Genomic DNA, 27881 nt, shown 5'->3' with positions numbered 1-27881 from the left:
TGAGCCCTGGTCTTCCAGGTCCTAGTTAAGACTCTAACCCAGCCTTTCTCAACCTTGGGTCTCCAGATGTTGTTGGACTACAACGGCCATCATTGCTAGCCAGCTTGCCGAGTGGTCAGGGATTATGGGAGTTGTAGTTCAAGAACACCCAAGGTCGAGAAAGGCACTTCTAACCTCTGTACCACAATGGCATCCCAAGGTACACACCAGAGTTTTAAAAGCATCACCAGTCACTTGGGTACCATCAAAACCACTGTGATTTCCTATTAAGTTCCCATCAGTGCAATGGGAAGCTGGCATAGCATAGCAACTTGGATGGAGCTCATCTAACCTGACATTCAGACAGTACGTCAATTCCTGCAATTAAGAGAGAGATCGTATTACTCTCTTGCCTGTGGTTAGGACCCAGAGCACACCGAAAAAAGGAAAACAAGACCTCACGCTATTTTCAAGATGTGTTCGATGAAGATGGGTCCATTAGGACGAACAGGGTACTGCCCCACCAACCTAAACTCAGGCAGGCTCCACCTGCCTGCTTCCTAAAAACCAGTCCATGGCATGGACTTCTCTCACAGTTTCCTCCTCCACTGCCTCAGTTACCTTTGTCAAACTCAGCAGTGCGGAGGATGGGGACAAAATGAGAATTGGTTCTGACTTTACCTGCTGTTTGGGCTTCCTGCCTTCTGGCCCACCAAATCCAATGGGCAGTTGTCACTACTGGCTGGAATAGCAAAGTTATGGGACGTACTTACCATGGACAATACAACTACTCAGCCGACAGCAATAACCAACCCCAAATATACTGACAATTTATTGGAAGTGTGTGGTGGGGAAAAACAACCCCCCAGATGGGTTTTTCGCCAATAGGATGTAACAAATCCTAAATGACCTGTGTTTAACCTCAATTGTTCCTTTATTAACAGCACACAAACCATCCTTTGATGTATTCTCCTTCTTCCTGTGATTTGTATGTTTCTAGTTTTACAACCAGACGGGCAAAGTTGAAGAGTCTTGGAGCATGGATGAGATGGTGATGTGTGGGAAGAGGTTTTTGGATGTGCGAGGCAAAACGGACAAGCTCCACTGTTGGCACTCCAAATCCAAAAGGTTCCAGAGGGGCACTTAAAATACGGTAAATGCCAGTTTAGAATAAATCCAGTTCAGAATAAATCATCCCTAAGAGATGAGGGTTAAAATGTTTTGATTGTTCAAATGGGGGGGGGGGGGGGAGTAAGACAAGGCAATGAAAGTGCCGTAGAATGTGCTTCAAAGTGCTGTAGGGGCAATGCACATGCCAGAGGAATTGTGTACAGGTTTTATATGAAAAGCACATTGCAGGGCTACAGCTCAGTGGTAGAGCATCTGCTTTGTATGCAGAAGGTCCTTAGTGCAATCCCTGGCATGGCCAGGTAAGGCCAAGAGCATTCCCAGTATGAAATCATAGTCTGCTGCTGCTGCTGCCAGTCAGAGTGGACAATACTGAGGTAGATGGGCCAACTGTCTGACTCTGTGTAAGGAAGCTTCCTTATAGGACGGAAGCAAGCAAGAGCAAAAGCTCCTTGACAAGCGAAATCCCTATGGTAGCCTGATGGGCAGTGAGGATGGAGAATAGTAGTAGCCCCACCCCCTTTCAGCTTCTATGGCCAGATCAGCCCCGACTAACCAGGAGGCCTTTAAGAAATAAACTCTACCCCCGAGAGGAATGGAGCCCTGCACAGGAAGGAAAGTCTCTACCCCTGCCCTAGAGGTCCACATCTTAAGTCTCCAGCAGCTGGCATGCAGCCTCTGAATGATCTGTTCATTTGACAACTCCATGTAGCAAACACAGCCCAAGTCCCACATCCAAGAACGTGGATTCAATATAAAGGAGAAGTCAGCAAGAGAATCCACAACCCGCCTCGGCCAGATGGAGAACAGAAGACTTAGTCACGGTGCTTCTTTTGTTTGTTTCAAATGTCACATTTAATGTTTCCACCACTGTACTTCAAAATCTACATTGTACAAAGTGACCCGCAAGTGTGCCACATTTAACAGACCAACCTCTGAGATTTTACCTTTCATACCAGTGTCTTCTTGGGCTCATATTTAAGTTAAAACACGTTTTCTCATTCATTCAAGTGAATTGAAATGCTTCAGTTGGTTGTTGTTGTTCTTGTTGTTGTTGTTTTTAATTCCTCACGAGCCACATAAAAAACAAAGATATTTCATCATCTTTGTTCGAGAAATTCAACGTTTGTCTCTTTCACAGCAAAATAATTACTTCATTGAAGTTAAAACTTCCAAAACATAACTTAACTAATAGTATTCAGTTCCAGCTCAGATCACTCTTCTTGAAAATACTCTGCTAAATACAGATAACTTACAATAACTTTAACAGTTAATTGTCCATGACAAACACCAAGGTTTCTTTTTCTTTCTCTCTCTCTCTCACTCTCTCTCAATATCCCAGACCAATGTTCAAAATTTAAGACCATCCATTCATTATTTCTTTGTACAGGTGAAAAACAGTCTTCAATTTTTCTTGCCTTTTTTAAATATAAAAGTTGGGAGGGACATTCAAGTTTCAAGTCTCCACACTGAACTTAAAAATAAAAATAAAAATCATGTGGAGGTAAACAAACCAAGTTGTATACTCCAGGAGGTAGAGGCCTTCAGTTTGTGTTCATATATATATATACACATATGCACAAAATAATTCAGTGTTTGAACAGAACACACACAAAAAAAGGAATTAGCCAAAACGTAATAAAAGTCATTTACTACTGTGACATTTCAAGACTTCCACAGCTTTGCCTATGGACACAAATACAATTAACGTAATTCGCTATGTGCTTTTTTTTTTTTTTGCATTTTTTGCTTTTCTTTTTCGCTGACTGTCCAGTGCAGAATTAAAAAAAAAACCCAAAACCCACAATGTTTCACAGACCTAAAAATGTGCAAGCTACTTCCTCTCTTGCGCTCTCTCTCTCTCTCCCTCTCTCTCTCTCTTTACACAGCAATGGATAGCAAGATTCTTTGACATTATTAGCCCCGGAAATGGAATTATTTACACACATTTGCAGATGCACGCGGGAGGTGGGGTAGAAAGGGATGGTTTATGTAAGAAAAGAGCAGAAAAAACTTCTAATAAAAATAGATTAAATATATATATATTTATATATATTTATTTATACCAGAGGAAGGGGGGTTAAAAAGGAAAGGGGAAAGGAGTCTCATCTCTCCCTAGTCACAAACTCATTCTTTCTACTCGCAACATCTGATTGGAAAACAGCACACAATCACCCCCACTAGTGAGAAGCTACGTAAAGGGTTCTTCTAAACTGCCAGATGACACTTGCCCACAGAAGCTGGGCTATTGTCATCAGGTGGGTTTCATGATTGGTCACAGTTTTTAAAACTTCTGTACTCCCTAAACTTTTTATTCTCTTGTTTTAGAAAAAAATCCCTAATCTTCAGGAATGGCTCAATATCAAAAATGACTTATCGACTTGGAAAAAAGAAGAAGAAGAAAAGCCCCATCATTTATTTATTTTTAAAGCAACTTCCCCACCAATTTGGTTCAAACCCTCTGTTTGTTCAGAGCCAAGCAAGATTACAGCTGCGCTACAATTCATACTTTAAAGACAAAACATGTGCAACTCTGGATAAAATAATTTTTTTCTTCTCCTAAAAGCACAACCCCACCCGTGACAGGAATTTTAAAAGCCTAGTTAAACATTTCTAAGTCTTATTCATATATCATACAAGGATAGTGGTTGTTAATTTAAAACTTCATTAGTAAAATTACAGTACAAGCATGATTAAATGTCCAGAATTGCAAATCCCAGAATCCAGTGGAAAGCTACATTATGTCTTCAGTAGTACATCTTCCACGTTACTCCCAGACCAGTGGAGATGGTGGCATCTCAGATGGCTGAGCGACCGTGGAACTGGAAGGCAGAAAGACACAGAAGATCAGCGTTCACCTGCAAGAGGCCACAGGAACACAGAGAAGGCCACGCCGCATGCTAGCATGGCAGTGGCACTTGCTACATGTCTGTGGGGCAGGGCGCGGGGGGGCAGGAGAGCCTTGGCAGCCAGAATGCACATACTGCGGAAGAAATATCGCCCCCTGATTCGAGAGGTGTGACTGTGGTTGCTCAGAAACAGAGAGAGAGATAGTAAGGCCATATGTTGCAAAAGAAGGATCTGCCTCTTAGGCTGTATACATTCCATACACTGAAAGCACATCCATGCCCACCAAGAGATTCATCTCAACTGTAGTTTGTGAAGGTTCTTCTGAATTCGGTGAGGTGCAAATTATAATTGTCAGGATTATTCAGAAGGGAAATGTGCTTTAAATGTCCCTTTGTATGAACGCTGTGCTCTTGCCTTACCTATTTCCCATCTTGGCTCTTGCAACCTTCCTCTCACATCTCAGTTCCCCTCACAACTCTCCTGTCAAGAGCAGGCTTACTCAAACTCGCCCCTCCAGATGTTTTTGGCCTGCAACTCCCATGATCCCTAGCTAGCAGGACCAGTGGTCAGGGATGATGGGAACTGTAGTCTCAAAACATCTGGGGGGGCTGAGATTGAGGAAGCCTGGTCAAGAGGCATTCAAACCCCTTGTTGATCAAGGTGTGTAACTTAATTCCTTCTACTGGCTTCCTATCCCCTTCTCTGCTTAACACCAATTCCTTTTCCTGGATGAGTGGCTGATTACTGCTTTATGGAATGCTTTTTGGAATGCTTCTAGCACACCTGATCAAGTCAAAGATTGTAGTGCCCTGAAAAAAACCCAAGGGAACAACTTGCCAAGTGCTCCCTGTTCCTGTTCAGTGGGGTTTTGCATGACAGCGGCTCTTGCTGGACAAAACCTAATCATGGTAAACATTAAAGCACTCAAATAATACGTTAGGTGCATGGCTAAAGTTGTTGCAGAGCCCTTAATTCAAATATAGGCTTCATTTTAAAAGTTGCTGCACCACTAAAAAAAAAAAAAAGGTGAATGAATACCAGATGTGATTACATACAGTTACCTAATAAAGCTCTTAAAAGCAGCAGATTGCGGGTTGATGCACAGAGGCACTCTGTTTCCTTTCTGCTGTTCCAAAATGAACTGATGGATTATTTCTGAAAAACAAGAAGTGATCGGGGATGAAAGGAAGCAAACCCGACTTCACACAAGCTGATAAGAACTGCATAGTACATTAGGGTTGTACAGGGGGGAAGCATGCAAAAAAGTCAAGCAACACCACTTGAGAAACACAAACATTCATCAGAACAGGATGTACTGCAGGAGCCCAAAGCTCCTCACCTCCTAACTCAGTTTGGTTTTTCTCAAAATATTCAGGAGTTCTACTGTGTTCTTTCTTTCTTTCTTTCTTTCTTTCTTTCTTTCTTTCTTTCTTTCTACTACTGAACAATCACACAAAGTGTAATTAGAGTGGTCACCTGCTTAAAGGAAACTTAAGTTGATTAACACCATGAGTCATGGTCAACTAAGTAAGGAAATCTCTACAGTAATTAAAAAAAAAACCTCTTTGCTCCGAACATGCCTAGGAAAAACAGCAACACCTTGTGGAGCAGAAATTTGCAAAATGCCAAAACATTCTCATTTTGCATGTATTTCAGAACTCACACATAAAAGAGGGGCACTTTTCATACATATGCTGTAGTAAAGGATGCTCTCAACATTATGCTCTCCAGGCACAATGTGCACACATATTATGTATGCCCTGCTTTATACATAACAACAAAGCAGTCAACAATAACCAAGAGGAATGAGACATTCCTAACCTAAAATACTGACCTTTAACCTGCCGAACAGAACTGAGGTTCTTTTCAAACGTATCATCGAATTTGGGATTCGTGATGGGTTCAAAATCACTGGTGTAAACTCTTCCAGTAGAGGTGGAAAAACAACATTTACACATACAGGTATGATATCGCAAACGCCCTTCGTCAAGATATGGATGAGCTAAGGCATCCTTAGCGGATATTCTTTTGGACTGGAATATGAAGGGAGGGGGAGAAAAACACAATTAATTATTTTAAAGGGGGATTTTTATTTGCTCACACGTATTCACAACATGCAAATATAAAACTAATCATTTTTTCTAACCTCTGTGTAGTACTACAAAAACCACTAGGAGGCAGTGTTTGCTTGAAATAGCGCTGCGAATAATTCAACTTTTCCCCACGTGGCGACAGGTGGCTCATAAGTTAAACCATATACTCTTCCGCACCCCACCCCACCCCACCAGAAATGCCTTCTGGAACAGTAGTTCCGATACTATTAAATAACTTTGTTGCAAATAGCCTCCAAGACTAAATTGAACCCCTGGACCCAAAGTGAATCTTATTAAGAGCGCTAGCTGTTTATAGATAGGTTGGATTAATATGTAAAACATATTAGGTGGGGAGAGAAAGAGAGAGCGAGAGATGGGGAGACATAGACATCCGTTTTATAGAGAAAGAAGGCATTTTCTGGGAGTCTGTACCTGTGAGGTTCCACTCGAAAATCTTAAACTCATCAGGCCTGTCTATTCTCCTTACCTCTTGGAAATTTTGAAAGTTCATGCCTTGCCAGAGGTGTGAGCCATTAGGGCACTGAGTGCAAGAGCTAAAGGACTCTTGTCCTGTGGCTTTTTTGCCTGCAGCCCCTGAGAGGATAGACCCCCCGCCCCGCCAAGTGCACTCCTCCAAAGGGAGTGTGGAAAGGGGTTGCCTTTAATATCCCGTATGGGAAAAGACATCCTAGGCAATCTGGATCTTCTGTGGAACCTGTTGCCCCACCCCTCAGAAAACAACACAGAAATTCTCTGAGGCTGAAAAAGAAGTCGAAGCTACAAAAGATCTTGCTGCCTGGGACTGCGGTGCTGCAGCTGCTGCTCTGGGCAAAGAAGCCCCTTCCCAAAGAGAGTATGCCAGCTAGCACGGGGTTATTGCTCAGCAACCATTTCTGATACAGTGGTACCTTGGGTTATAGACGCTTCAGGTTACAGTGCTAACCCAGAAATAGTACCTCAGCTTAAGAACTTTGCTTCAGGATGAGAACAGAAATTGCGGTGTGGCAGTGGAGGGAGGCCCCATTAGCTAAAGTGGTACCTCAGGTTAAGAACAGTTTCAGGTTAAGAACGGACCTCCAGAACGAATTAAGTTCTTAACCTGAGGTACCACTGTATTGTGATTGTAAGTTTGTATTGAACTGCATCAACTGTTTTGATGAATATGGTTGTTGTTGTTTTGCCTTGTAGGCTATTGTCTTTTTGGTACAATTATAGCAATAAGAATTGCTACTTTTTAATGCTATTATTTTCATATTGTGAGCTGCTTTGTGCTGAATGTTGTTGTTGCAAAACCATTGTAAAAGTATTAAAAGCAAAGCAAAGCAAGCCTCCGATGAGTTTGGTATGCCTTCTTGCCCCAGAGCTTCCCATACTGCTTGGTTTTGAGGGAGTGTGGTCTGCTTCCTAAGGGCCTGTTAACTCTGGAGCATTGTAAAGCAAAACAGCGACAGAATTCCTCTTTAGGGAGCCTCTGCCATACCTCTCACCACAGGCAAAAAAAACCCCAGGCATGCCAAATATGCTCTTCCAGGAAGGTCTGAGCAAAGAGATAGGGCTTTTTGGAGGAAGGAGTAACTCATCTGCTGTCAGCATTCCACAGCCACCCTCAAGAGTCCTCTAGCCACAGGCTGCCTCTCAGTATTGCTAAAATGAGGGAAAGCCAAGGATGCTTCATGGAAAGTGAAAAGTTGAAGCCAAGAACAAAGGGCTCGAGACCAAAGAGGAAAGCACAGAGCCCTCCACACAAGTGGCAAAAGGGAAGTGGAAAAAACCACTTGCTACAGAAAGGCAAGCGCCCACATGGTGCCAATCAAGTGTTCTGCCACCAACACTTAAGCTGAAGAAGGGAGCCCAGGATGAGTCACCAAACACCTTTGCATGATAGAATCCCACTTCCCTTCCGAGGGTGGCCGGTTGTAAAGATAGAAAATCCACAGCCGGATAGATGAGTTGAAAGGAGCTCAGATGAGCTCAGGCAACAGAACTGTTTTAAAAGCAGTGTTTGCTTGCAGAATGAAGAAGAAGAAGAAATGGAGACCCATGAAGATTCACAAGGGGCTATGGAAATCTGCAAATTTGACATGCACCTGTGTTCCAGTATGAAATGGGGAACTATGTCCACACAGCTTCATTGAAACGGTTTTTCACAGAGTGAGGACTGCGACTCATGCATGTGCTCTGTTTAAGCCCAGTGTCTCCTACTCTCCTTTCAGTGATATTGGAGCAGTTTCCCCCTTCACCTTCCCTCAAATGGGGATACTTGTGACCAAACAGTAGTTGTCACAAATCAATGGGTACAGGGTGGGCTTTTTGCAGTTGTTTGTGTGCCTCTTTCAAGATGGCTGGGCTCACTCCTTCGCACAAGGATGTGCTGATCATGCCCTGGAGCCATCTGGGCAAACCTCCTCGGGCAAGCTTTAATCATCCAAGAGGGGCAAGGGCTGAGGGAACATGCGGCTGGCTGCATAATTACAAGCACCTTGTCCATGTGACCAGGCTGCATCAGCCACCTCACCGGAGACTTCAGTGAATGTGGACATGGTGTCAAGATTGCTATGGAGCCAAGCGACCTTAACCCTCTGTGCACACACAAATATATTTTTTGATTTCCACCCATTCCCCACCCTTTCAAAATGCAGAACACGAAGCACCAACTCACTGGATCAAAGACCAACATCCTACAAAGGAGATGAACAGCTTCATGTGTAGCTTGGCTGGATAATGTATACAGGACAGGAAGGGATGGCTGTGAAAAGAAAGAGAAAATGGGCTGAGCCTCATCTGATACATGCAATTCACCCTTAACATAAAAACCCAGTGCAATTGTGCTACTTGTGTGAAGCCCAAATCTGAGCACAGCGGGACAGAAATGGGACAATGTGCTAAGCTCCTGTCCCCAGTCACCCTCCAAAATGTGGGAGAAGCGAGGTCTGCAGCAGAAAACCTCCATGAAGGGTTCTCAAGCAACTCAGATCCCCAATCATGCAGATTGTAACTCATGTGGGAAACTTTGCATGGGTAGTAGGGGTTCCCTGCTCACACCTTGCCCTTTCACAAGTGAGGGCAAGGCAGGAGGAGAGCTTAGCATGCCAATTTTGTCTCTCTGTGCTCACAGGAAAGTTTCACATATGAACAGAACACCTACAGACACCTAGAGAAGGGGTGGCTAACTTGCAGCCACCCAGATATACTACAACTCCCATCATCCATGGATATGCTGTCTGGGGCTGATGGGAGCTAGACTCCAGCAACATCTGGAGGGCCACAGTTTCCACATCCCTCTGCTAGAATCCACACAGGTATATAAGAAGAGCTCTGTGGGATAAATGCAAGTGTCTCATTTCAAAAACTCATCAGGCCAATCCCACCTTCATTTTCGCATAGCAATATGCATTTGCTTTTTCACAGAGCTGCTAGAAGACTTGATTTTAACTTTCTTAAATGAAGGCAAGCAGGGGAAGAAATACAGGAGACAACCCTGCTAAAACTGAAAAAAGAAAAGGGAAAGAGCTCAGAAAAGCTCATCTTGTATCTTTTAAAGTTATTGTTAAAATAGGCCTATTATCTGGAGCAGAATGTGGGTTCAAAACCCCTCAGTATTTTGTTTCATTCAATGAAGCAAGTTTCTAGGTTTTCTAGGTTATGGAAATGTGTACACAAAAGGAGATAAAGAGGACAGGTTTTCTAAGATTTAATCACTGCAGTTCTCTTAGAATTGTGAGGGTAAACTGGAATTAACACAAAAGTGAGAAATTGGGAAACTGAGGTTGGCTGTTGAACAAAACTTAAATCGTTATAACAAAAATGACCTTATTTCTATAATGAGTTAGATGGACTGGAGAAGCCAGTCAGGTGTTTTTGTTTGTTTGTTTGTTTTTGTTTGTTTGAGTGGCAGCCCTGCTAGCTGGAAATCCAAGGTCAGTTGATTCCTGCATTCCAGAAATCTGTCAGGTCTGGAGCATCTCCTCCCATTTTTGTTCAGTAAGGATTCCTGAAGCATAGAATCCGCGTAAGTATTCATATATATCCTCATTCTGAAGGTCATTGATATTGTCCAGTAATGCTGTACATAATTGGTAAATTCTATATATTTAAAGGTATGTAAACTCATCAACTTGCTGAGTGAACTTTTTACAGTCTCTTTCTCCCCCACCCTCAGACACGCATCTTCAGTGGGAAGATAACCTGAACCAAACCTACAGGGGTGTTAAAAGGTCATTGAAATAATGTTCTAAGGGCTTCACGCAAGTTATCTATCTACTACCTACCCACCTACCTACCTGCTATGTATTATTATTGTTCATTTGGAGGACATCCCTCCTTCCAATCACAATACTACTCTTCATTGTCAGCATAGTCTCTCCATGCACGCACATGCGCACTCAAGCGTACACACACATAGCATCCAATGAACACAGACATTCTTACTTAGAATCTCCCTAAGAAACATAAGAACAAGGATTATGCTATGTAGTATTTTAAGACCACAAAACCCAGGTTTTCATTTATTTTAATTTTAAGCTTACTATCTTAGTCACTCATAAGTTTCTTCAGAATGGATTTTGGTTACTCCCCCCCCCCCTTTTTACATACCCATGCTTGAGCTCAGGAAATGAAGTACTGTACATTGGTGCCTTGGTTCTCGAACTTAATCCATTCTGGGAGTCCGTTTGACTCCTGAAACCATTCAAAAACCAAGGCATGGCTTCCGATTGGCTGCAAGAGCTTCCTGCACTGAAGCGGAAGCTGCGTCGGACGTTAGGCTTCCAAAAAACGTTCGCAAACTGGAACAGTTACTTCTGGGTTTGCGCCGTTCAGGAGCCAAGCCATTCGAGAACGAAGGTACCACTGTACCTCTCCAAAGCTACTGTTGCTATTCACAGAACCATGTTTTGGGTGAAAACACGCATTATGGGTCAAGTTACTTTTGCTTCTTTCTTAATGTATATTAAATTCCGTTCACAGAACAAGCAAGTAATGCTGCCCTCTTTTTGTATAAAGACACTAGTATTTATTACATTGACAAACTGATTTTCAGCCAAGATGGACACACACCAATGTATTAGTTAAAGCCCATCACAGTTTAAGGTACAACCTAAGCCCATGGTTTGAGGGAGAGGTATATGAGGGGAGGAAGGCAGTGGCTGGCTTACTAGACAACCATTAGTTGTGGTCACCAACACACCCACCCCACCACCCTCTGGCAGACAATGGGCTTGGGAGAGAGGCATGGTGTGATATCACAAAAGGAACAGCAGGCGCCTCTTTTCCAGGCAGTGTAAAGACTCCTGCTACTTACTACCTTCTCTTCAAGTTTGCCAATATTTTTGGGAACAAGGATCTGCAGAAAGCCACACAACCTGTTTGCTGGGGGGCCAGAGCCGCTTGCTCCTAGCAAAATTATTTGTGGAGACTTGTGTGCATATGGCGGAAAGAGAATGTAGCCCCCAGGGCAGAGTTTGCAGCTCCTTGTTCTAGCTTCATGTTTGGTTCTTGCATTTTGATCTGCTCTTGCCAGAGCCACTTTATTCCTTCCGCTGAACCTTCAAACCCTCACACACACACCCAAGTCATTATTTCAATGACCTCCCTAGAAACAGAAGACTCTTCCGCACAATGAAAGATGTTTCACTAAATACTGCCAACATCTCTTAGGGCCATATGAACTACAGGAGACCAGGGACTACCCGTTGGAGATTATGGTGCGGAAGCATTTTGGACATTGGCCCTCCGTTCTCACCCTTCCTTTCCAGTGGCTCAACCTAACAGTATCCACTGTCCGACAAAAAGACTAGTAGAAGCTATGCTCTTCTGAGTCACTATGCATTGGATCAAGGATGCTGAGAGATTTCAGCCTGAGGGTGCCTGATCTTAAAATTAGAATGAGAGCACAAGGGGGGAGTAGGGGAAACAGCTCCAAAATTAAAAGTAATTTTCACAGACAAAAATAGCCCTGACCTCTTTATGCAAATCTAAAAGCCTTGCCATTTTCTTTTTTAAAAAGAACATTGCCTAAAATTCTGGGCTTTGAAGCTGTTTGTTCTCCAGCACTTCCTACACTATCATTTCCTTAGCATGGTGCTTTTTCTTTTTTTAAATAAATCATCTGCTTTCCTATGCAAATATAAAAAGCAAAGCTTATTACAAGAGGTCTAGAGTGTGCAGGTGCTGGGAAAAAACCATTAGGAGCAAAGAAAGGGAGGGGGGGAGGAGATTATATAAGAGTTTTCCTATTAATGGAAGATGATTAATTGTTATTGGTATGTGGGAGGAATATGCTGTATGCCAACCAAGGACTAAAACATACTCTGCCTGAAATATGATGAAGCAATCAAGCCTTTGCCTTATCTATTTATGGGAGAACATTAATAGAAAAGGTTGTGCTACAATAGCTTTACAGAAGCTGGCAAACTGTATTAAATGTTTCATGAAAGCTGTAGGGGAAGCTCCTTGGGCAAGACATCTTACACCTGCCACAGTTTATCCCCACCCCAAGCCAAAAAAGGCAAAAAAGCCAAGTGAGAATGAATGCTCTGCAGGGATGCAGAGGATGGCTATTGATTTATATCACATATTCAAACTGCTATAAAACCAAGCGTGTCTTATATGAAGCTGCATTGTGTAAGTAAAAGGGAAGGGTTACAGCTCATTGGTACAGAATCTGCTTTGCATGTTGAAAGTCCCAGGTTTAATCCCTGGTATCTCATCTTAAAGTTGGGTGGGAACCCTGCCTAAAACTCTGACCGAGAGGGACGTATGGTTCTGACTAAGTACAAGGCAACTTCCTATGTTCCTATGTCAAGCCACTAGTCCACTTAGTCTGGTACTGCCTCCTCCGACAGACAGGGTCTTAGGCAGGACCTTTTGCCCAGTTGTCCTTTCAGGGAATTATTTAACAAGTGTGTGCAAAAAATGGGATTTACCACTCAGCTAGCAGGCCTCATATCTCAGGAACTGCAAAATTGACCTTCTGCTCCCATTCATTGCCTCTCCATTGTATTCACACACACAATGATTGATCCATTCTATTATGGTTGCCTAAGGAAACAAAGTCTTTATCTACAGAGAGGTTTCCTGCCCTATTTTTCTTCAAAAGCTCTAATAAACTTATAATTCCTTAGCTGTATTATTTATGACCCTGCATGCACAAAATCATAGCTCTCTATACCCAATTCTATCAGAATTTCAGTGAATTCTGTTTTCCCCCCTCTTTTTTAAAGGACACAGAGCTTGTTTGAGAGCTGGGAATGTTCCATTTGAGCTTCACATTTATCAGAATTACTTGTGCAAGTTAACATCCTCTGCTAAAGTGATACATTTTCTTGAATGAGGCAGCTGCTCCTCTACAGATTTACAAGTCACTTTATAGTCTCCAAGCATTATATTTAATTTCCTTATATCTTCTGCGGATATGCCCAAGACACAGATGGTGAAAGAAATTGAGGTTAAGTGGCTTGTTTAAGTAATTGGATTGTATTCATTCTAATTTAGCCTAAGTGTTATTGTTCATATGCTACCATCAATGCACACGAACTCAGAACTTTCTCGTGGTTTGCTATGCATGGTTCACTAGAACCACACACTGCCAGCTATACCCCAGGTCAAGCAGACCTGCCTGCTTTCTCCAATAGAAACCTATTGTAACAGGCAACTATGTCTTGAATCCAGGAATAAAGAGTTACACATATGTTCTCGTGCCATATATTTAGGTAATTCACTTTGTAACTGCTGCCTGGAACCATTTCCTGCTCCTCAAGTGTCCTTGGTTTAAAAGGTACCATGCATTCAGAAAAAAACTAAATACTGCAGAAACACAGAAATGAAAGAACCTGTGAGGTCACCTAGTTCTCTAGGTCAGAAACTACTTTTACTGGCCAAGAGATGGGCTGTGAAGCACAAAGCCTCATGTGATGCGACATACACAGGGTATGGTTGGAAGGCATATGCTTCAGCACAACTAAAGCTCTAAAAAGTCTGGTCAGTGGTTGGGCTGGGAAACCACACAGAAGCACTAGGGGAAACACTCTGAAGATAAGGCAGAATGTAACTTAACTGAACTACACCCAAACTCTATTTTAGGATACTTTCTTATTTTATAATCTTTATTAAAAATATGCTGAAAATTGACAGAGAATGGAAATACCAAGAGCTAAGAGAATGAATGGTATACCAAAATACGGGAGTCAGCAATTCTGAATAAAATGTTTATGCATTTTTTTGGTGAAATAGGGTAGGTATAAAGTCAATGCACTGAACAGGAATTCGACCACTTAAAGTACTCTGAAATAATAAACATGGTTAAACATGAGGAAACCTGCTCCTTTTATTATAATGAAACTACCACAAAGTACACTAAAATTGTAATGGTTTGGATTAAAAATACTCAACTTGTTATCTTGACCTAGAGTTTTGTATCTTAAATTGTCTAATGTTTTGTAGAAGGATAAAGTGTTTTTGAAGAATGTATGTTTGATAATTTATATGATTAATATGTCTGAACTTCGATGTCCCACTTTTCTAAAATGTATTGCCTTTTGTCCAATTTCACTAAATGTATTAGTGATACAGCATAGTGTTTCATTGAAAAAATAATTAATGAAATGATTCCAAAAAGAGGATTCCTGGCTGGCCTTCAGTTATTTATCATTCAATCTTGTGCCCACTTATTGCAATGAGTATTAAAATCTTACATTAGAATAGGCCCAGATTAGCACCTCCATAATGTGCTTGCAGAATGGGGCTTGCTGGGAGATTCAGAGTCATAGTTTTTCATCCTACCTGTTTATGAGGACCCCTGAGTATGTGTGCCTTGGCGCCTTCACAAGCTGTCCTCATTGCTTCCAGTGACGGTGTTCCTAAGAGATCCGTGATCAAATCCAACTGTAAAGATGGAAGAAATTGTCCACAATTTTAATCTGGATAGAAGCATATTCTTTTCAAATAATGAGCACATACACACATTCATGGGTAAGTTTGGGATAGAGTCACTGCCGGTTAGTTTAGAAATACTGAGCTAGATGAACTCAGTGGTCTGACTCTGTATAAGGCAGATTCCCATTTTCCTAAATGAATACACAACTTTGCACAATCAGCCTCTTCCCTTCTATTCTCCACTTTCTGGTACTATTTGAAACTGTGGCATGTGTACATGTTTACACATGTATGGGATTTATATCTTGCCTCAGAACCACAAATAAACCCACAAAGATAAAAGACAGTAAAACCAGCAGATTAAAAGCCAACAAGAGGACATAAATTTCTATTAAAAACATGAGAGAACAGGGGAGACTTCACCTGGCTCCTAAAATTTGACAAGAGATGGTGCCAGGAAAACACATCCAAGCAGACCGTTCTACAGTTTGGGCATTGCCACATTGGATGGTAGACATCCACCTAGTCTCAGAAGGCTTTGTAACAAAGAAAGGCTCCTTAAGATTATCTTAAGTGGCAGGCATATTCACCTGGAGATGTATTGCAGCCATCAATGTTTATTTTAGGTGCCCAATGGGCTTCCTGGAAATAGTAACCTTTAGAGGGGGCTGGACAATCTTTTAAGGCAGGCATCCTCAAACTCGGCCCTCCAGCTGTTTTGGAACTACAACTCCCATTATCCCTGACCACTGGTCCTGTTAGCTAAGGATGATGGGAGTTGTAGTCCCAAAACAACTAGAGGGCTGAGTTTGGGGATGCCTAATTTAGGGATTCCTCAGGCCCCTTCAAAGAACTTCCAAGAACTCCATTGCCTGGAAGGTTAGAAGGATCTGAAACTCTCCGAAAACAATAGGGCTGACATGTCCATAGTCCCACAGGGTTGCGTCCACCTACGTTCTATTCAGACAAGACTATTTGAAATTAATAGACCTTAGTTAGTCATTTCCATTCATTTCAATGGGTCTCTCTGAGTGGAACAACCATGTGATACAACCCACGGTGACGCAAACCCCAAAAGAACAAAATACCGTATTTTTCGCCCTATAGGACGCACTATTTCCCCTCCAAAAATGAAGGGGAAATGTGTGTGTGTCCTATGGGGCGAATGCAGGCTTTTCGCTGAAGCCTGGAGAGCGAGAGGGGTCAGTGCGCACCAACCCCTCTCACTCTCCAGGCTTCAGGAAGCTATCCACAAGCCTTGGGAGCCCGTGGGAGTTCCCGCAGGCTCCCAAGGCTTGTGGACAGCAGCCTGCAGCACGAAACCTGGGGAGCGCAGCGGAGCGCACCCCAGGCTTCGGGCAGCTCTCCACAAGCCTTGGGAGCCCAACGCGACTTCCCGTCGGGCTCCCAAGGCTTGCGGACAGCAGCCTGTAGCCCGAAACCCGGGGAGCGCAGCAGAGCATGCCCCGGTCTTCAGGCAGATATCCGCAAGCCTGGGGAGACCGGCGGGAAGTCTGGGGGGGAAATAAAAAAAAATTTCTTTATTTCCCCCCAAAAAAACTAGGTGCGCCCTATGAGCCGAAAAATACGGTAAAAAAATTCCTTCCAGTAGCACCTTAGAGACCAACTAAGTTTGTTATTGGTATGAGCTTTCGTGTGCATGCACACTTCTTCAGAAAGCTCATACCAATAACAAACTTAGTTGGTCTCTAAGGTGCTACTGGAAGGAATTTTTTTATTTTGTTTTGACTATGGCAGACCAACATGGCTACCTACCTGTACCCAAAAGAACAGAAAGAGAAAAGCTGTATAGAGAAAGTGCCAGATGCACCTCTGTGGGGAGGAAAATACAAATGTTGGGGCTGCCAAAGAAAATCCCCTTTTCTGGGTCACCACCACCCAAACATCTGAGGACAGCAGGAGCACCAGGAGGGGCCCCTCTGCTGATATTAACACTTGAGAGCATCTGTAGGGAAGGAGGCGGAGTTTCAGGTATTTGGGGCCTAAGTTGCTCACCATTTTGTAGATACTAAACCAATGCAAAGAGTGGTAATTTTGCAAAGGTTTTGCAGAATGTGATTGTATTTGGCAGTTCTCCTTTATTGCCGTTGCCCCAACAACGTATTGCACTGATTTTGGTTTTTGGCGAATGATGAAGATGCATCTCTTCACCCTGGCCTTTGACCTGTGTTTACAGGACTCCCCCTATTCCTGTGACTGCAATTTGTTTTAACTGATTATAATTCTGAATTTTAAATGGCTGCAAACTGCCCTGGGACTTGTTGATGAAGGATAAAAATAATAATGAAAATAATAATGGGCATAGCAACCTACCTCACAAAGTGTTCCTGTGAAGGTAACAGACTTCAAAACGTTTTGCACATTAAGCGTGCTACATCTGAGCTTGATTGGTTAACAGCGATGATGAGTGCAATTAAAGTCAGGATGCAGCCTGAAAAACTGATTTAGGGCAGGTTTGTGTAGCCCAGTCCTGCTACTTTGACTGGCAACAGCTCAGGAACAGGTCTTTCCCAGTCTTGCTACTCAATATCCTTCAACTGGGGATGATGAGGATTGAGTCTGGACCTCTTGCATAAGGAGTGTGCATCCTACCACTGAGCTACGGCAGCAATCTTTCTACCACAGTGTTACGGATACTGGCCTGAATATACCATTGGCAGAATGCAAATGGCAGCAACCAAGTCACCATTTAGGTGGTAGGTTTAGCTTCTCAAACTGTGTAGTGGGATTCAGTGCTGGATCTACAAGTTTTTATATAGTGGGCAAAGGTCTGCTCTACTGCCCTCCAATCCTGCAGGTAGGGTAGGGGATGACACAAAGTGGATGAAGTCTTTCACTCCTTCATGTCACATGCAATTTTCTTTCTCTCAGCTGCTGAGGCGGGACAAACTGGACTCTATTATCTGAAGAACTGCACTTCCTTATCCCGTGCAGGTTGTCTGAAGCTATGGGTATACTTTGTAGATATTGTAGACTTCATATGAATGAAATCCAGTTGTGAGTCGAACGTTTTGGCTCCCGAACGTCACAAACCCGGAAGTGAGTGATACGGTTTGTGAATGTTCTTTGGAACCTGAACGTCCAACGCAGCTTCCACGGCTTCCAATTGGAAGCTCCTGCAGCCAATCGGAAGCTACACCTTGGTTTCCAAATGTTTTAGAAGTTGAATGGACTTCCGGAACGGATTCCGTTCAACTTCTGGGGTACCACTGTATTGCTAAACCTCAAATTCCATTTAGCCACAGCATGGTCTTCTTCACCAGAATCTGGCAGAAACAATTTATTGATAACACTGTGTTTACTTTGTTACATACGATCCCCAGCAAATTGTCGCAAAATCCCTTCAACTCTGGAGATGACAGGTTACAGTGGAAACTAGCATCCTTAAAATATTAACCACTGGAAGACTGTGACACTGTCAGTATATTTATCCAAGCATTTTTATATTCTATGAAAAACTTCAGAATAGCATTTCACTTTTTCTCAACCAAGTTTTTATTTTTTATTTTTTAAAAGCACTTCTAGTTTGCAAATTATCAGCCACCCACACCTGTCCTCGCAACTCCTGGACAAGATGGGCGGCCTTGGGCAAGCTTCTCTCTCAACCTCCGTTCCCCATCTGTCATATAGGAAGGATGACAATCTACCTCAGAAGGTTGCTGTGAGCATGAATCAGATCAGCAAGCTGCAAACTTGTTATGTGCAGGCAGGAGCTAAAGGACCCAGGAAAAATAAGAACCAAGGCTGTCGGCTCAGTGTTCTACAAGGGCAGAAGAACCATTGCACAAATGTTCAGGAACCCCTGTTTATTTAAAACATTTATATTCTACCTTTCCACCAGTTTAGGTCCCTCTAATAATTAAACAGAATTCCTTACTATAATAAAAATGCAAAGCCAAAGGGGCAGCCACCATTAAAGCTATGTATACATTTTAAAAAACATCCTATCACAATTAAATGCTGCCAAGCGCTTAACCCAACAAAGACATTTTTAGTTAGGAACATGGGAAGTTGCCTTTTATGTACAGAGTTAGACCAACACTCCATATAGCTCAGTATTGTTTACACTGATTGGCAGTGGCTCTCCAGGATTTCAGGCAGGGGTCTCTCCCCAGTCTTAGCTAGAGATGCTCACTGGGGATTGAACCTGGGACATTCTGAAAGCAAAGAATGCCATCTACTGCTGAACAATGGTCCCTGGCACAGAAAAGAGGAAGAAACCTGAGAAATATACCTGGGGAGGAAATTTTTCAAGTCTTGGTGTGACCACACAAAAGGACCATCACAGGAAGCCACCCCCCTCACCTCTGAAGGTGGAGAAACTTGGAGCAGGGCAAGCTCACATGAGAGGAGATGATACGTTCAGATGTGCTAGTTTGAGATTTTGAACTGTGAAGTTTAAACTAGTATCTGAATTGCATCAGGAAGTCATCCATTGTAAAGTCCAGAGAGAAAGATGGGACACTCTCCCTTATTTTGGACAGGGCTAAGCTGCTTCAAAGCATTACTTAAGACACTACAACTTCATTTATCCAACTGTCCACCCACCCCAATGGAGATTTCAGGATGTTAAGAATGACCAGAATTTGACACGCACTGAATTCCATCCACTAGAAGAGTGAGAGAGCCGGGCATCACTTGCTCATCAACAGGGTTAGACTGAAATGCCTTCATACCTGCTGAATGGGACTTTGCGCTTGAAACAATATTCTCCGTCCTAGCAATTCTGCAAATATACAGCCTACAGACCAGATGTCGATAGCATTGCTGTAGTGACGGCTGCCCATCAGGATTTCCGGAGCTCGATAATACTGAGTGACAACTTCCTGAGTCATGTGACGAGATTCATCTAATTCTTCCACCCTGGCCAAGCCAAAATCACAGATCTGGAAAGAAAAAAAGAAAGAAAGAAAGAAAGAAAGAAAGAAAGAAAGAGGTGAGTAAATACTTGGTATATATACAGATATACAGATTTAAGAATGGTGGCTGCTTTGTGATATCTGAATCTGCCTTCCTCCAAATAGTCCACATAAAACCTGGTTTGAGCCACACACATATGAAAACCAGGCATATGTACCTATGGGATGCACATTTGTTTAGCTAAATTTTTAACAGTTCAGGATTACCAGGATCTGAAATATTTCAGCAAATGCCTGAAACTTCAGATGGTGGCAAGTTTTCAAATTTCACAGTTGCGTTCATGCTAAATCTAGCTCTCCCAATATAGGGATGAAATGTTCACTAACTGTTAAGTCTTCTTTGTGTTCAGACTTCTTAGGTTTCTCGTGTTTTTGAGATTTTTTTGTGTGCAATTAAGAGTTTGTCCTACCAAAGTATTAGCTGTGTTCATGTTTCTATATACAATCCCCCTGGCCCACCAACTTCTACAAAGTAAACTAGACTGTTTGGGAGCAGGATTCTATCCTAGCCTTTACTTTGACAAGAGTTTTCCCTGCATATGATTTTTTAATTTTTGTATGGAGGAGCATTCAGTCGTAGAAGCCCCCATCTGCAGAATAAATTACTACAATCAAGACGCAGGTATTTTGCTCCATAAGAATGAGGACGAGGAAACCCATAAGTGAGACCTTTGTGCACATAGTGGATCTTAGAAGCAGAAGGGTGTGCAGATCAAGTCAAATCATTGTATGATTGATAAATATCGGGATCAATTTAGCTTTTATGCTGGATCAGATGGAAGGACCAGGCTCATGCTGGATTCCTGGGCTGCATTCCTACACCCACTCACTTAGAAGAAACAGGATGAGTAGACGTGCACAAGACTGTGCTGTTAATCTGCAGAGAAGAAATGCTCTTGGCTTCTGAGCAGGAGGTGGGGAGAAATTATAGTCCTCCCTCTTCTTCAAGCCAAGTCAAAGCAAGGCATTGCTATTCCCCAATATTGTACAAATGTGAGAGTGGATTACAAAAACTCTTGTGTTCAATGCCACATTCATAATGGTAACAATGTACCGGAATGAAAGGAAACAAACTTTTCAAATGAAGAGGCACCTACTTGAAGAGAATCAACTCATACTTATCACTAGGGATTTTTCCTAGGAAGTTCAGGGTTCCTGGGTTTTGCTTTAAGCATCTCAGAGCTACAGACAACAACCGGATTATAGAAGTGACCCCCTATTTCTATTTTTGAAAGAAATAGCAACACCTTTTTGGACCTGGGCATGGCATGTGCAGTATTTTTTATATAGGTGTGAAAAAACCCACCTTAAGAACACAGTTGCTGTTCACAAGTAGGTTCCCTGGTTTAATGTCTCGATGCAAAATACCAGCCGAATGTAGGTATTTCAGACCTGCAAACAAAAACAAAAAAGAGAAGCTGTAAAAAAAAAAGGCCCACTATGCATAGAGTAAAAGGAATTAACAGATCCTGGAAAGACATGCAAGGTGTGTGAGTGACTGCGTGACATAAGGCATGAGCTACATCTACATACAAAATATGACATCATATTTACAATGTTTTGTCATAAGGTGTTGAGCAGTTACATTCTTCAGACTTCCATTACGATGAAAAACTGACCTAGCCAGGCAACAGATATCTGTTGCAAAGCTCTCAATGCAGAATTACAGTTCTCAGTAATAGTAGCATTTGATAAGGAATTTCCAGCTTACTAGCACACTCTATATCTCCAAGTTAACATATGTTTGGAAGGCTCTCTTTTGGGCAGCAGACTATTTGGAGGAGAATGTTAAGTTATCAAAGAACAGAGTCAACACTCCAGTATTTTTCCCACATTAAAAGTAACGCAAAGTTTTGTTTCTTGGGGGGGAAATCTGCTCCTTACTTTTTTTATGAAGGCCTAAAATTTGTACATACAAAGTTAGGAGTTTAAGACATATATCAAGGTGCTACTATTAAGACTGACCATGGCCAAAAGGTCCCTTACTAGACTAACTCCAACTGGTTAAATATTTTGGAAGCTTTGGGAGATATGCAAGTCAAAATCAAAACCATATATTTTCTAAGTATGCCCAGGCGTGGTGGTTTTCATCAGAGTATGCATAGCTGAAGATTATGCAGGTTTAGTTTTATTTTTTTCTCTGAACACCAAAGACTGGGTTTGTTCAACTTAATAAATTCTTCCAAGCTGAACTGAACTTCAAATTAAAAGATATGGAGTTGTATTCAACTAAGTTCTGCTCAAAGTAGACCAACTGACGATTATAAACCTAAGTTAGGCATGCCCATTCATTTCAATAGGTCTAACTCTGAGCAGCACTAACATCAGATATAACCCATTATTTTCACCAAGTTTAAATGCTGGGACATTTTAATTTTGGGAGGATAATTCATAGGGAATGAATTAACATATTAAAAATGGAGCAGGACTGATCCATAAAGTATACCATTGTTGTTAAAGGCTTATAAATCGCCCAACTTTCCCCACATCACCCTTTGCCACATTTTAACCAATACACCATCCTTGTCCTCCCCCCCCCCACTTTATGGATGGTCCCACAGCTGGATTCCACTGTCAGAGGTAATGGAGAAGGTGAGTTTACAAGTTGCAATGGGGATAAGGTGGGATAAGGACCCAACACATTCATTCTGCATTAAAAACCAAAAACAAGTTACCTCTTAAAATCTGGTAAAGAAAAACCTTTACATGATCCGAGCTGAGTGGCTGAGGAGAGACAATAATCTTATGGAGGTCGCTCTGCATCAATTCTGTAACAACATATCTTCAATTGCACTCATTAAGGAAAGTACAGACAAATGATTTCAGCTCCTCAACTTGGTGCAAGAGATGTCTGAAAAGCTGTCTCTTCTTGTTCTCTTTTTCACATGATACAGAGAGTTAGCAAAGGCCAGAGTAGCAGCTAGTGGCACTTTATTCTACAGTAATTGTTATTTTGATTTACTTACCTACTTAACTCCCCAGGTGTGGGAAAAACCAAACTTGACTTTAGGGAAATTTAGTCTTACTATACCAGGCATGGCCAAACTTGGCCCTCCAGATGTTTTGGGACTACAACTCCCATCATCCCTAGCTAACAGGACCAGTGGTCAGGGGTGATGGGAACTGTAGTCCCAAAACAGCTGGAGGGCCAAGTTTGGCCATGCCTGTACTATACGGACTCAAGTGATCCCCAAGAGCTGACAAACCAAATTGCTTCCTTGTTTTGAAACCATAAACACATTTTTTCCTCATGTATACATGGACTATAAAGAAAAATCTAAGAAAGATGCAATCTTTTAAAAAAACCACACATACATTGCTTTCAAATTGCTCACATTCGGAAATGTTATTCCAATGAACAATAAAAATGTAGCCCATTTTTCAAGTAAAGTAACTTCAACGTAGAGCTCATTTCTTTACATTTCTGCTATTTTCAGAACCATCAGCAGTGGAACCTGTGCAATTCTTTTTGCCGATAAATAACTCTACCAACTCCTTTTGTGTGTGTGAAGAGGCACCCTGAAACTAGGCAAACAATGCAATCTGGGTGCACATCTTTAAAAGTTCCAGTTTTGTTTCTTTCAAATTGGCAGGCTCACATAGAGAAAGCAAGATAAAAGGAACCATTTAATAGACTGGCACAGTTGCAGAAAACGCAACTGCTTGTTGGCGATATACGGCAGTAGTTCAGCATGACAAAAATCAGCACCCCCTTCCTGCTGACATTTAAAGGTGGAGATGCAAATGAGCATCGGAAGCACCACAGACATTTACAGAGGGATGGCAAAAAACCAAATGTACTAAATCGAAATTGTTATCAGGGACCCAGCCTGCTTCTCTCATGCATCATCAGGGTGGGAACACAGCTGAAAAAAGCACCTGAGAACAGCCGATAGCTGCTGCCTGTTTGCCTGAGTCATACCTGCTTAAGCGGTCTGATTTTCCCCACTGTCAGCAATAAAGTGCTTGGATGTAACTACAAAAAAGAGCAAGATGGTATCCCAGTTTCACCTCCCATATCAATGTAATTGTCAGGTGAATTCTCTGATCCACAAGTTTGGCTGTTGACAAGAGTCTGGGAGGACACACAGCCTGAAGCAAAACCAGTGCGTCAGGATTTTCAGGAAACAGGTTATGCCTGCAGTGACAGAACTAGAAGAGTTCTGGGGAGGGAAGCAAGATGGAAGAAATCTGTTCTGGGTTTAAAAGGTCTTAACCTTTGTGGCTTAAAACGATGTGGCTTAGAACCCAAATACCTGCTCGACTATCAATCTGCCAGCCCACTGAGATCACCATCTTCCTCCAGGGTCCCCCACCATCTGAAATGTTACAGGTCATGACCAGAGAGAGCCTTATCAGCAGTGTCTCCTCATCTTTGGAATGCCCTCCCCAGGAAACACCTTGGCTACCAATCATTTCTGAATGCCAGGCAGAAAACGTTTGTTTTCCCAGGCTTTTAAGAACAGCTTGTGTTAGCATATATATAAAATCAAAGTTTTTATTTGAATGGATTGTTGCTATTTTAGTTGGCTGCATCTGTATGCTTTTTCTTATTTTCTATTTTTAAACATTGTACTTTTATTGTCTCTTACTACTTTTCTGTAGCTGCCCTGGGACCATGCATTCAGGATGATTCAGGATATCTATCTATAGATATAGATATAGGTATGCAACATAAAAAAGCACTTCCTTTGTCATTGTACTGCACACTTCAGAAAAAAGCAGAGTGAACCTCCACAAATGAAATATAGGGTACATGACAGTCACATAGTGTTTTCTAGATGAAGAAGCCCGGCATGTTACCTGACATACCACACCCACGCTATTTCATGCAACCCTTGAAGAGAGCCAAGTTGTCTATGCTTGTCTAAGGAGTTTTGTGTAAAGCGTCGCTTCTTTACATGTAGTCCAATTAGTGCCCGAATGACAGAACCCACTACATGCTGGCTTTTATATTATATGTGAATGCAGTCACTGCTCTCCCTTTGAAAAGCCACCCATGTGGCTTTTGCTGCAAACGGAAATCCCGTTTTGCCTGCAGCACTGTCCCATCAAATTAAGCTTGCAAAGCTGCTTCCCCGGTTCCCAACTCAAAAACAGTAGGCCTGTGATTCATTTCATGATGCTCAGGAAAGTAGGTTTTCTATCTCCCTCTTTTTTGTTCCTTGCTCACTACTCTGGACATTTTCAATGGCCGTAATAAAAATATTACTCGGCTGTATCTGAAGAAGTGTGCATGCACACGAAAGCTCATACCAAGAACTAACTTAGTTGGTCTTTAAGGTGCTACTGGAAGGAATTTTGTTATTTTGTTTTGACTATGGCAGACCAACACGGCTACCTATCTGTAACTATTACTAGGCTGTTACTTCTGCCAATGATGGCTGCTAGTTTTGACAACTGCATGCTATCTGCAGAATGAGAAGCAGCATGCCCCTGCACACCAATTGCTGGGAAACCACCATAGGAGAGAGCTACTGCCTTCTTTCTTTCCTGCTTGTGGGTTTCTCGTAAGTTGGCGACTGTGGGGAACAGGAGCCTTTGGTCTGATATAGCAGGGCTCTTATGTTCTTAACCACCTTCGCAAAGCCTGGTCTTATGGAGAAATTTAAGAAGGGCTTACAGAATCTGCTCAGGAAACATGATCCTATTGTAAAATCCCCAACCATATTAGCATCCATTGCATTTTTCCTCTTTTCCATACAGATTTTCCCCACCCAGTCCCATCCCCCCTGCCTGCCAATACACACACTATTCTAGAAAACCAGTTACAATACTCTGTGCTTTATTATGGTATGACATCCTTGTTTGGTTCTCCCACCTAAATCCTCCTCAACCTCAATCCCGAGCATTAATGTCTCCCAGATGTCTCAACTAGTTGCCATGCCAACTAAAGCAGCTTAAATTAAACGAGGGCCTGGAATGGCACCTGCACAGCTCCAGGTCTGCTGTGCATTAAAACAAAAACAACCCCTCCAAAAAACAGCTTTTGATAAGGGCTCAGAGGTGCTATTAGCTTCAACAATAACTATCTCATAATTGTCTCTGGATAATTTAACAAGGGCCTCTAAGCAAGAGCAAAAGCAGGCCTCGCTTGATTTTCCGGTTTCACAAGTACAGCAACCTCTTAAGCAGCTGGTGTCTGGATAGGTCAATGTCATTTGCCTTCTCCAGTGCTTATAATTGTTAGTAAGGCTTGGGGGGGGGCTCTAAATTTAATGTTGAGCCATAAATATCGTGGCCAGAGGACTTGCGAGGTTGCTCTAGTTTTTATACCCCCAAACAGAACAGCACTCCTGGATGGAAAATGCTGCTGACAGTAATAATTATTGAAGGAGCTGCATAAAATTAGAAGTATGAAACACACCAATTTGCTTCAAAACAGTTATCAAAGGCACAAAGCAGAGGACAGGAGAAGGGCCTTAATTTGTGCTGACTGAGAGACTTGTTGAAGCTAACAGACTATGCCATACTGACAAGCAACCCTAATGTACAAGCCTGACACATCACAACAGTATTGTTTGCAGTCCCCTTCCCTGAGATCTGCAAAGCTCAAAGAAATTCTTCCCTAAGCATGTTCCCTTTTTGCAAAATGTGGCATCTTATCACAGGGGTGTAGACACAAGCACACTGCCTGCACCAGATTCATAGCAGTGTCAGACTAGCCTTTAGAAATCCTAAATCAGCTCTCCGGCCATATCCAACTGTTGCTTGCAGCCTTCTGACATATTGTGGCAGATTCCGCCTAAGGAAAACTGCTCCATCTTTCTTTGGATGGGGCAATTCTCATTCCAGCAGCCAACTGCCCAGAAAGACCCAATGCACCCTGCAAAAGAGTGGACTATGCAAAACCCTGAAGAATATTACTTGCCTTACAGCAGTGTTTCCCAACCTTGGGCCTCCAGCTGTTTTTGAACTACAATTTCCATCATCCCTGACCACTGGTCTTGCTAGCTAGGGATGATGGGAGTTGTAGGCCAAAAACATTTGGAGGCCCAAGGTTGGGAAACAATGCCTTACAGAGTGCAATGGCACCAACTTCATGCGTCTCAAATTTCAGCTTTGAGTAGAAAATACATCTCTACCATGTTCTTAAAAGTCTAATTTTATGGATCATAAATTTTGTTTATATGTGAAATATAACAGAAAAAGTTCACGAGGAAAACTTTCCCCCCCTAATATAGTCATCATGTATCAGACTGCAGACCACGAAGACAAACAGTTCCTGTCAGTTCTCTTTAGTACAACAGTAAAAATCAGCATTGTGTGGCTCTTGGGACTGATTCTCATGTTGCATTTGTTTTCAGCTTGGTATGGGGAAGTGTTTCTATTTGGTAATGTAGAAGCAATCTAGCCAGCACATTTGTTTTGTCACATTTTTGACACTGCTCAAGAAGATCCACGCGTACAAAAATTATACATGGGATCTGACTCCTGTTCACCCACTTCAGCTTGTATATGTGTATAGCAGTTCAGCCCACTAACTTTCCCCCATGCTCCAGATTTACGTCTTCAAACATTAGAAATTACAGGAAAGCCACCCGAAACAACTTGCATTAATACGAAGAGCTTCAGTACAGATCTGACTCCTGTGCTTAGTAAGTAGAAGGCTCAGGGGTTGATTGTGGTTTAGCCTGATGATATCGTTGCTGCCGGGCTACTGAGCCATACATACTGCTGATGAAATGTGCACTTTGTGTAAAGCCCAGCACTCACGCGGTTCAGGCAATTTTTAACCACTCTCAAATGGAAGAGCCATAACACTTCAGTACCACTGCACCAAGTAACTCTGCGGTTAGACCTCCTGCGCTTCTAGATGTGAAACATCACGTAGCTGGAATAACACATAGGCCTGAAGCAATATCCAATGCTCAAGACACTGTGAGTGAAAACCACCACCGGCAGAACGATTGTATCACCCTAGGTCTCTTCATACAAAATTTTTCAAGGAGGCAATCATTAATCAGGGTAGAGCAATTTCAATAATTAAGAAAGAGGCTAGATAAATTAAGCTTCCAAC

General features: G+C 42.3%; 1 protein-coding gene across 2 annotated transcripts in view; it reads right to left on the bottom strand.

Annotated features, from left to right (window-relative positions):
- Nucleotides 1-1935: 1935 nt before the first annotated feature.
- NLK (nemo like kinase) overlaps nucleotides 1936-27881 on the bottom strand; it is a 91221-nt gene continuing 65275 nt past the window's right edge. Inside the window, exons 4-11 of one of the 2 annotated variants that reach the window (XM_079955676.1) lie at nucleotides 22537-22643; nucleotides 21168-21253; nucleotides 19619-19828; nucleotides 14829-14930; nucleotides 8710-8796; nucleotides 5792-5990; nucleotides 5013-5112; nucleotides 1936-3929 (exon numbers count right to left, since the gene is read on the bottom strand). In XM_079955676.1, coding sequence (XP_079811802.1) covers nucleotides 5015-5112; nucleotides 5792-5990; nucleotides 8710-8796; nucleotides 14829-14930; nucleotides 19619-19828; nucleotides 21168-21253; nucleotides 22537-22643 — 889 coding nt within the window. In that variant the 3' untranslated portion in view covers nucleotides 1936-3929; nucleotides 5013-5014. The remainder of the gene's footprint in view (nucleotides 3930-5012; nucleotides 5113-5791; nucleotides 5991-8709; nucleotides 8797-14828; nucleotides 14931-19618; nucleotides 19829-21167; nucleotides 21254-22536; nucleotides 22644-27881) is intronic. The other variant, XM_079955675.1, reaches the window with a different exon arrangement.

The sequence above is a fragment of the Podarcis cretensis genome, assembly GCF_951804945.1.
Source record: "Podarcis cretensis genome assembly, chromosome: 15".
NCBI classification, from domain to species: Eukaryota; Metazoa; Chordata; class Lepidosauria; order Squamata; family Lacertidae; genus Podarcis; species Podarcis cretensis.
Note: the sequence above shows the minus strand (reverse complement) of the source record. Positions and strands in the feature narration are given on the sequence as shown.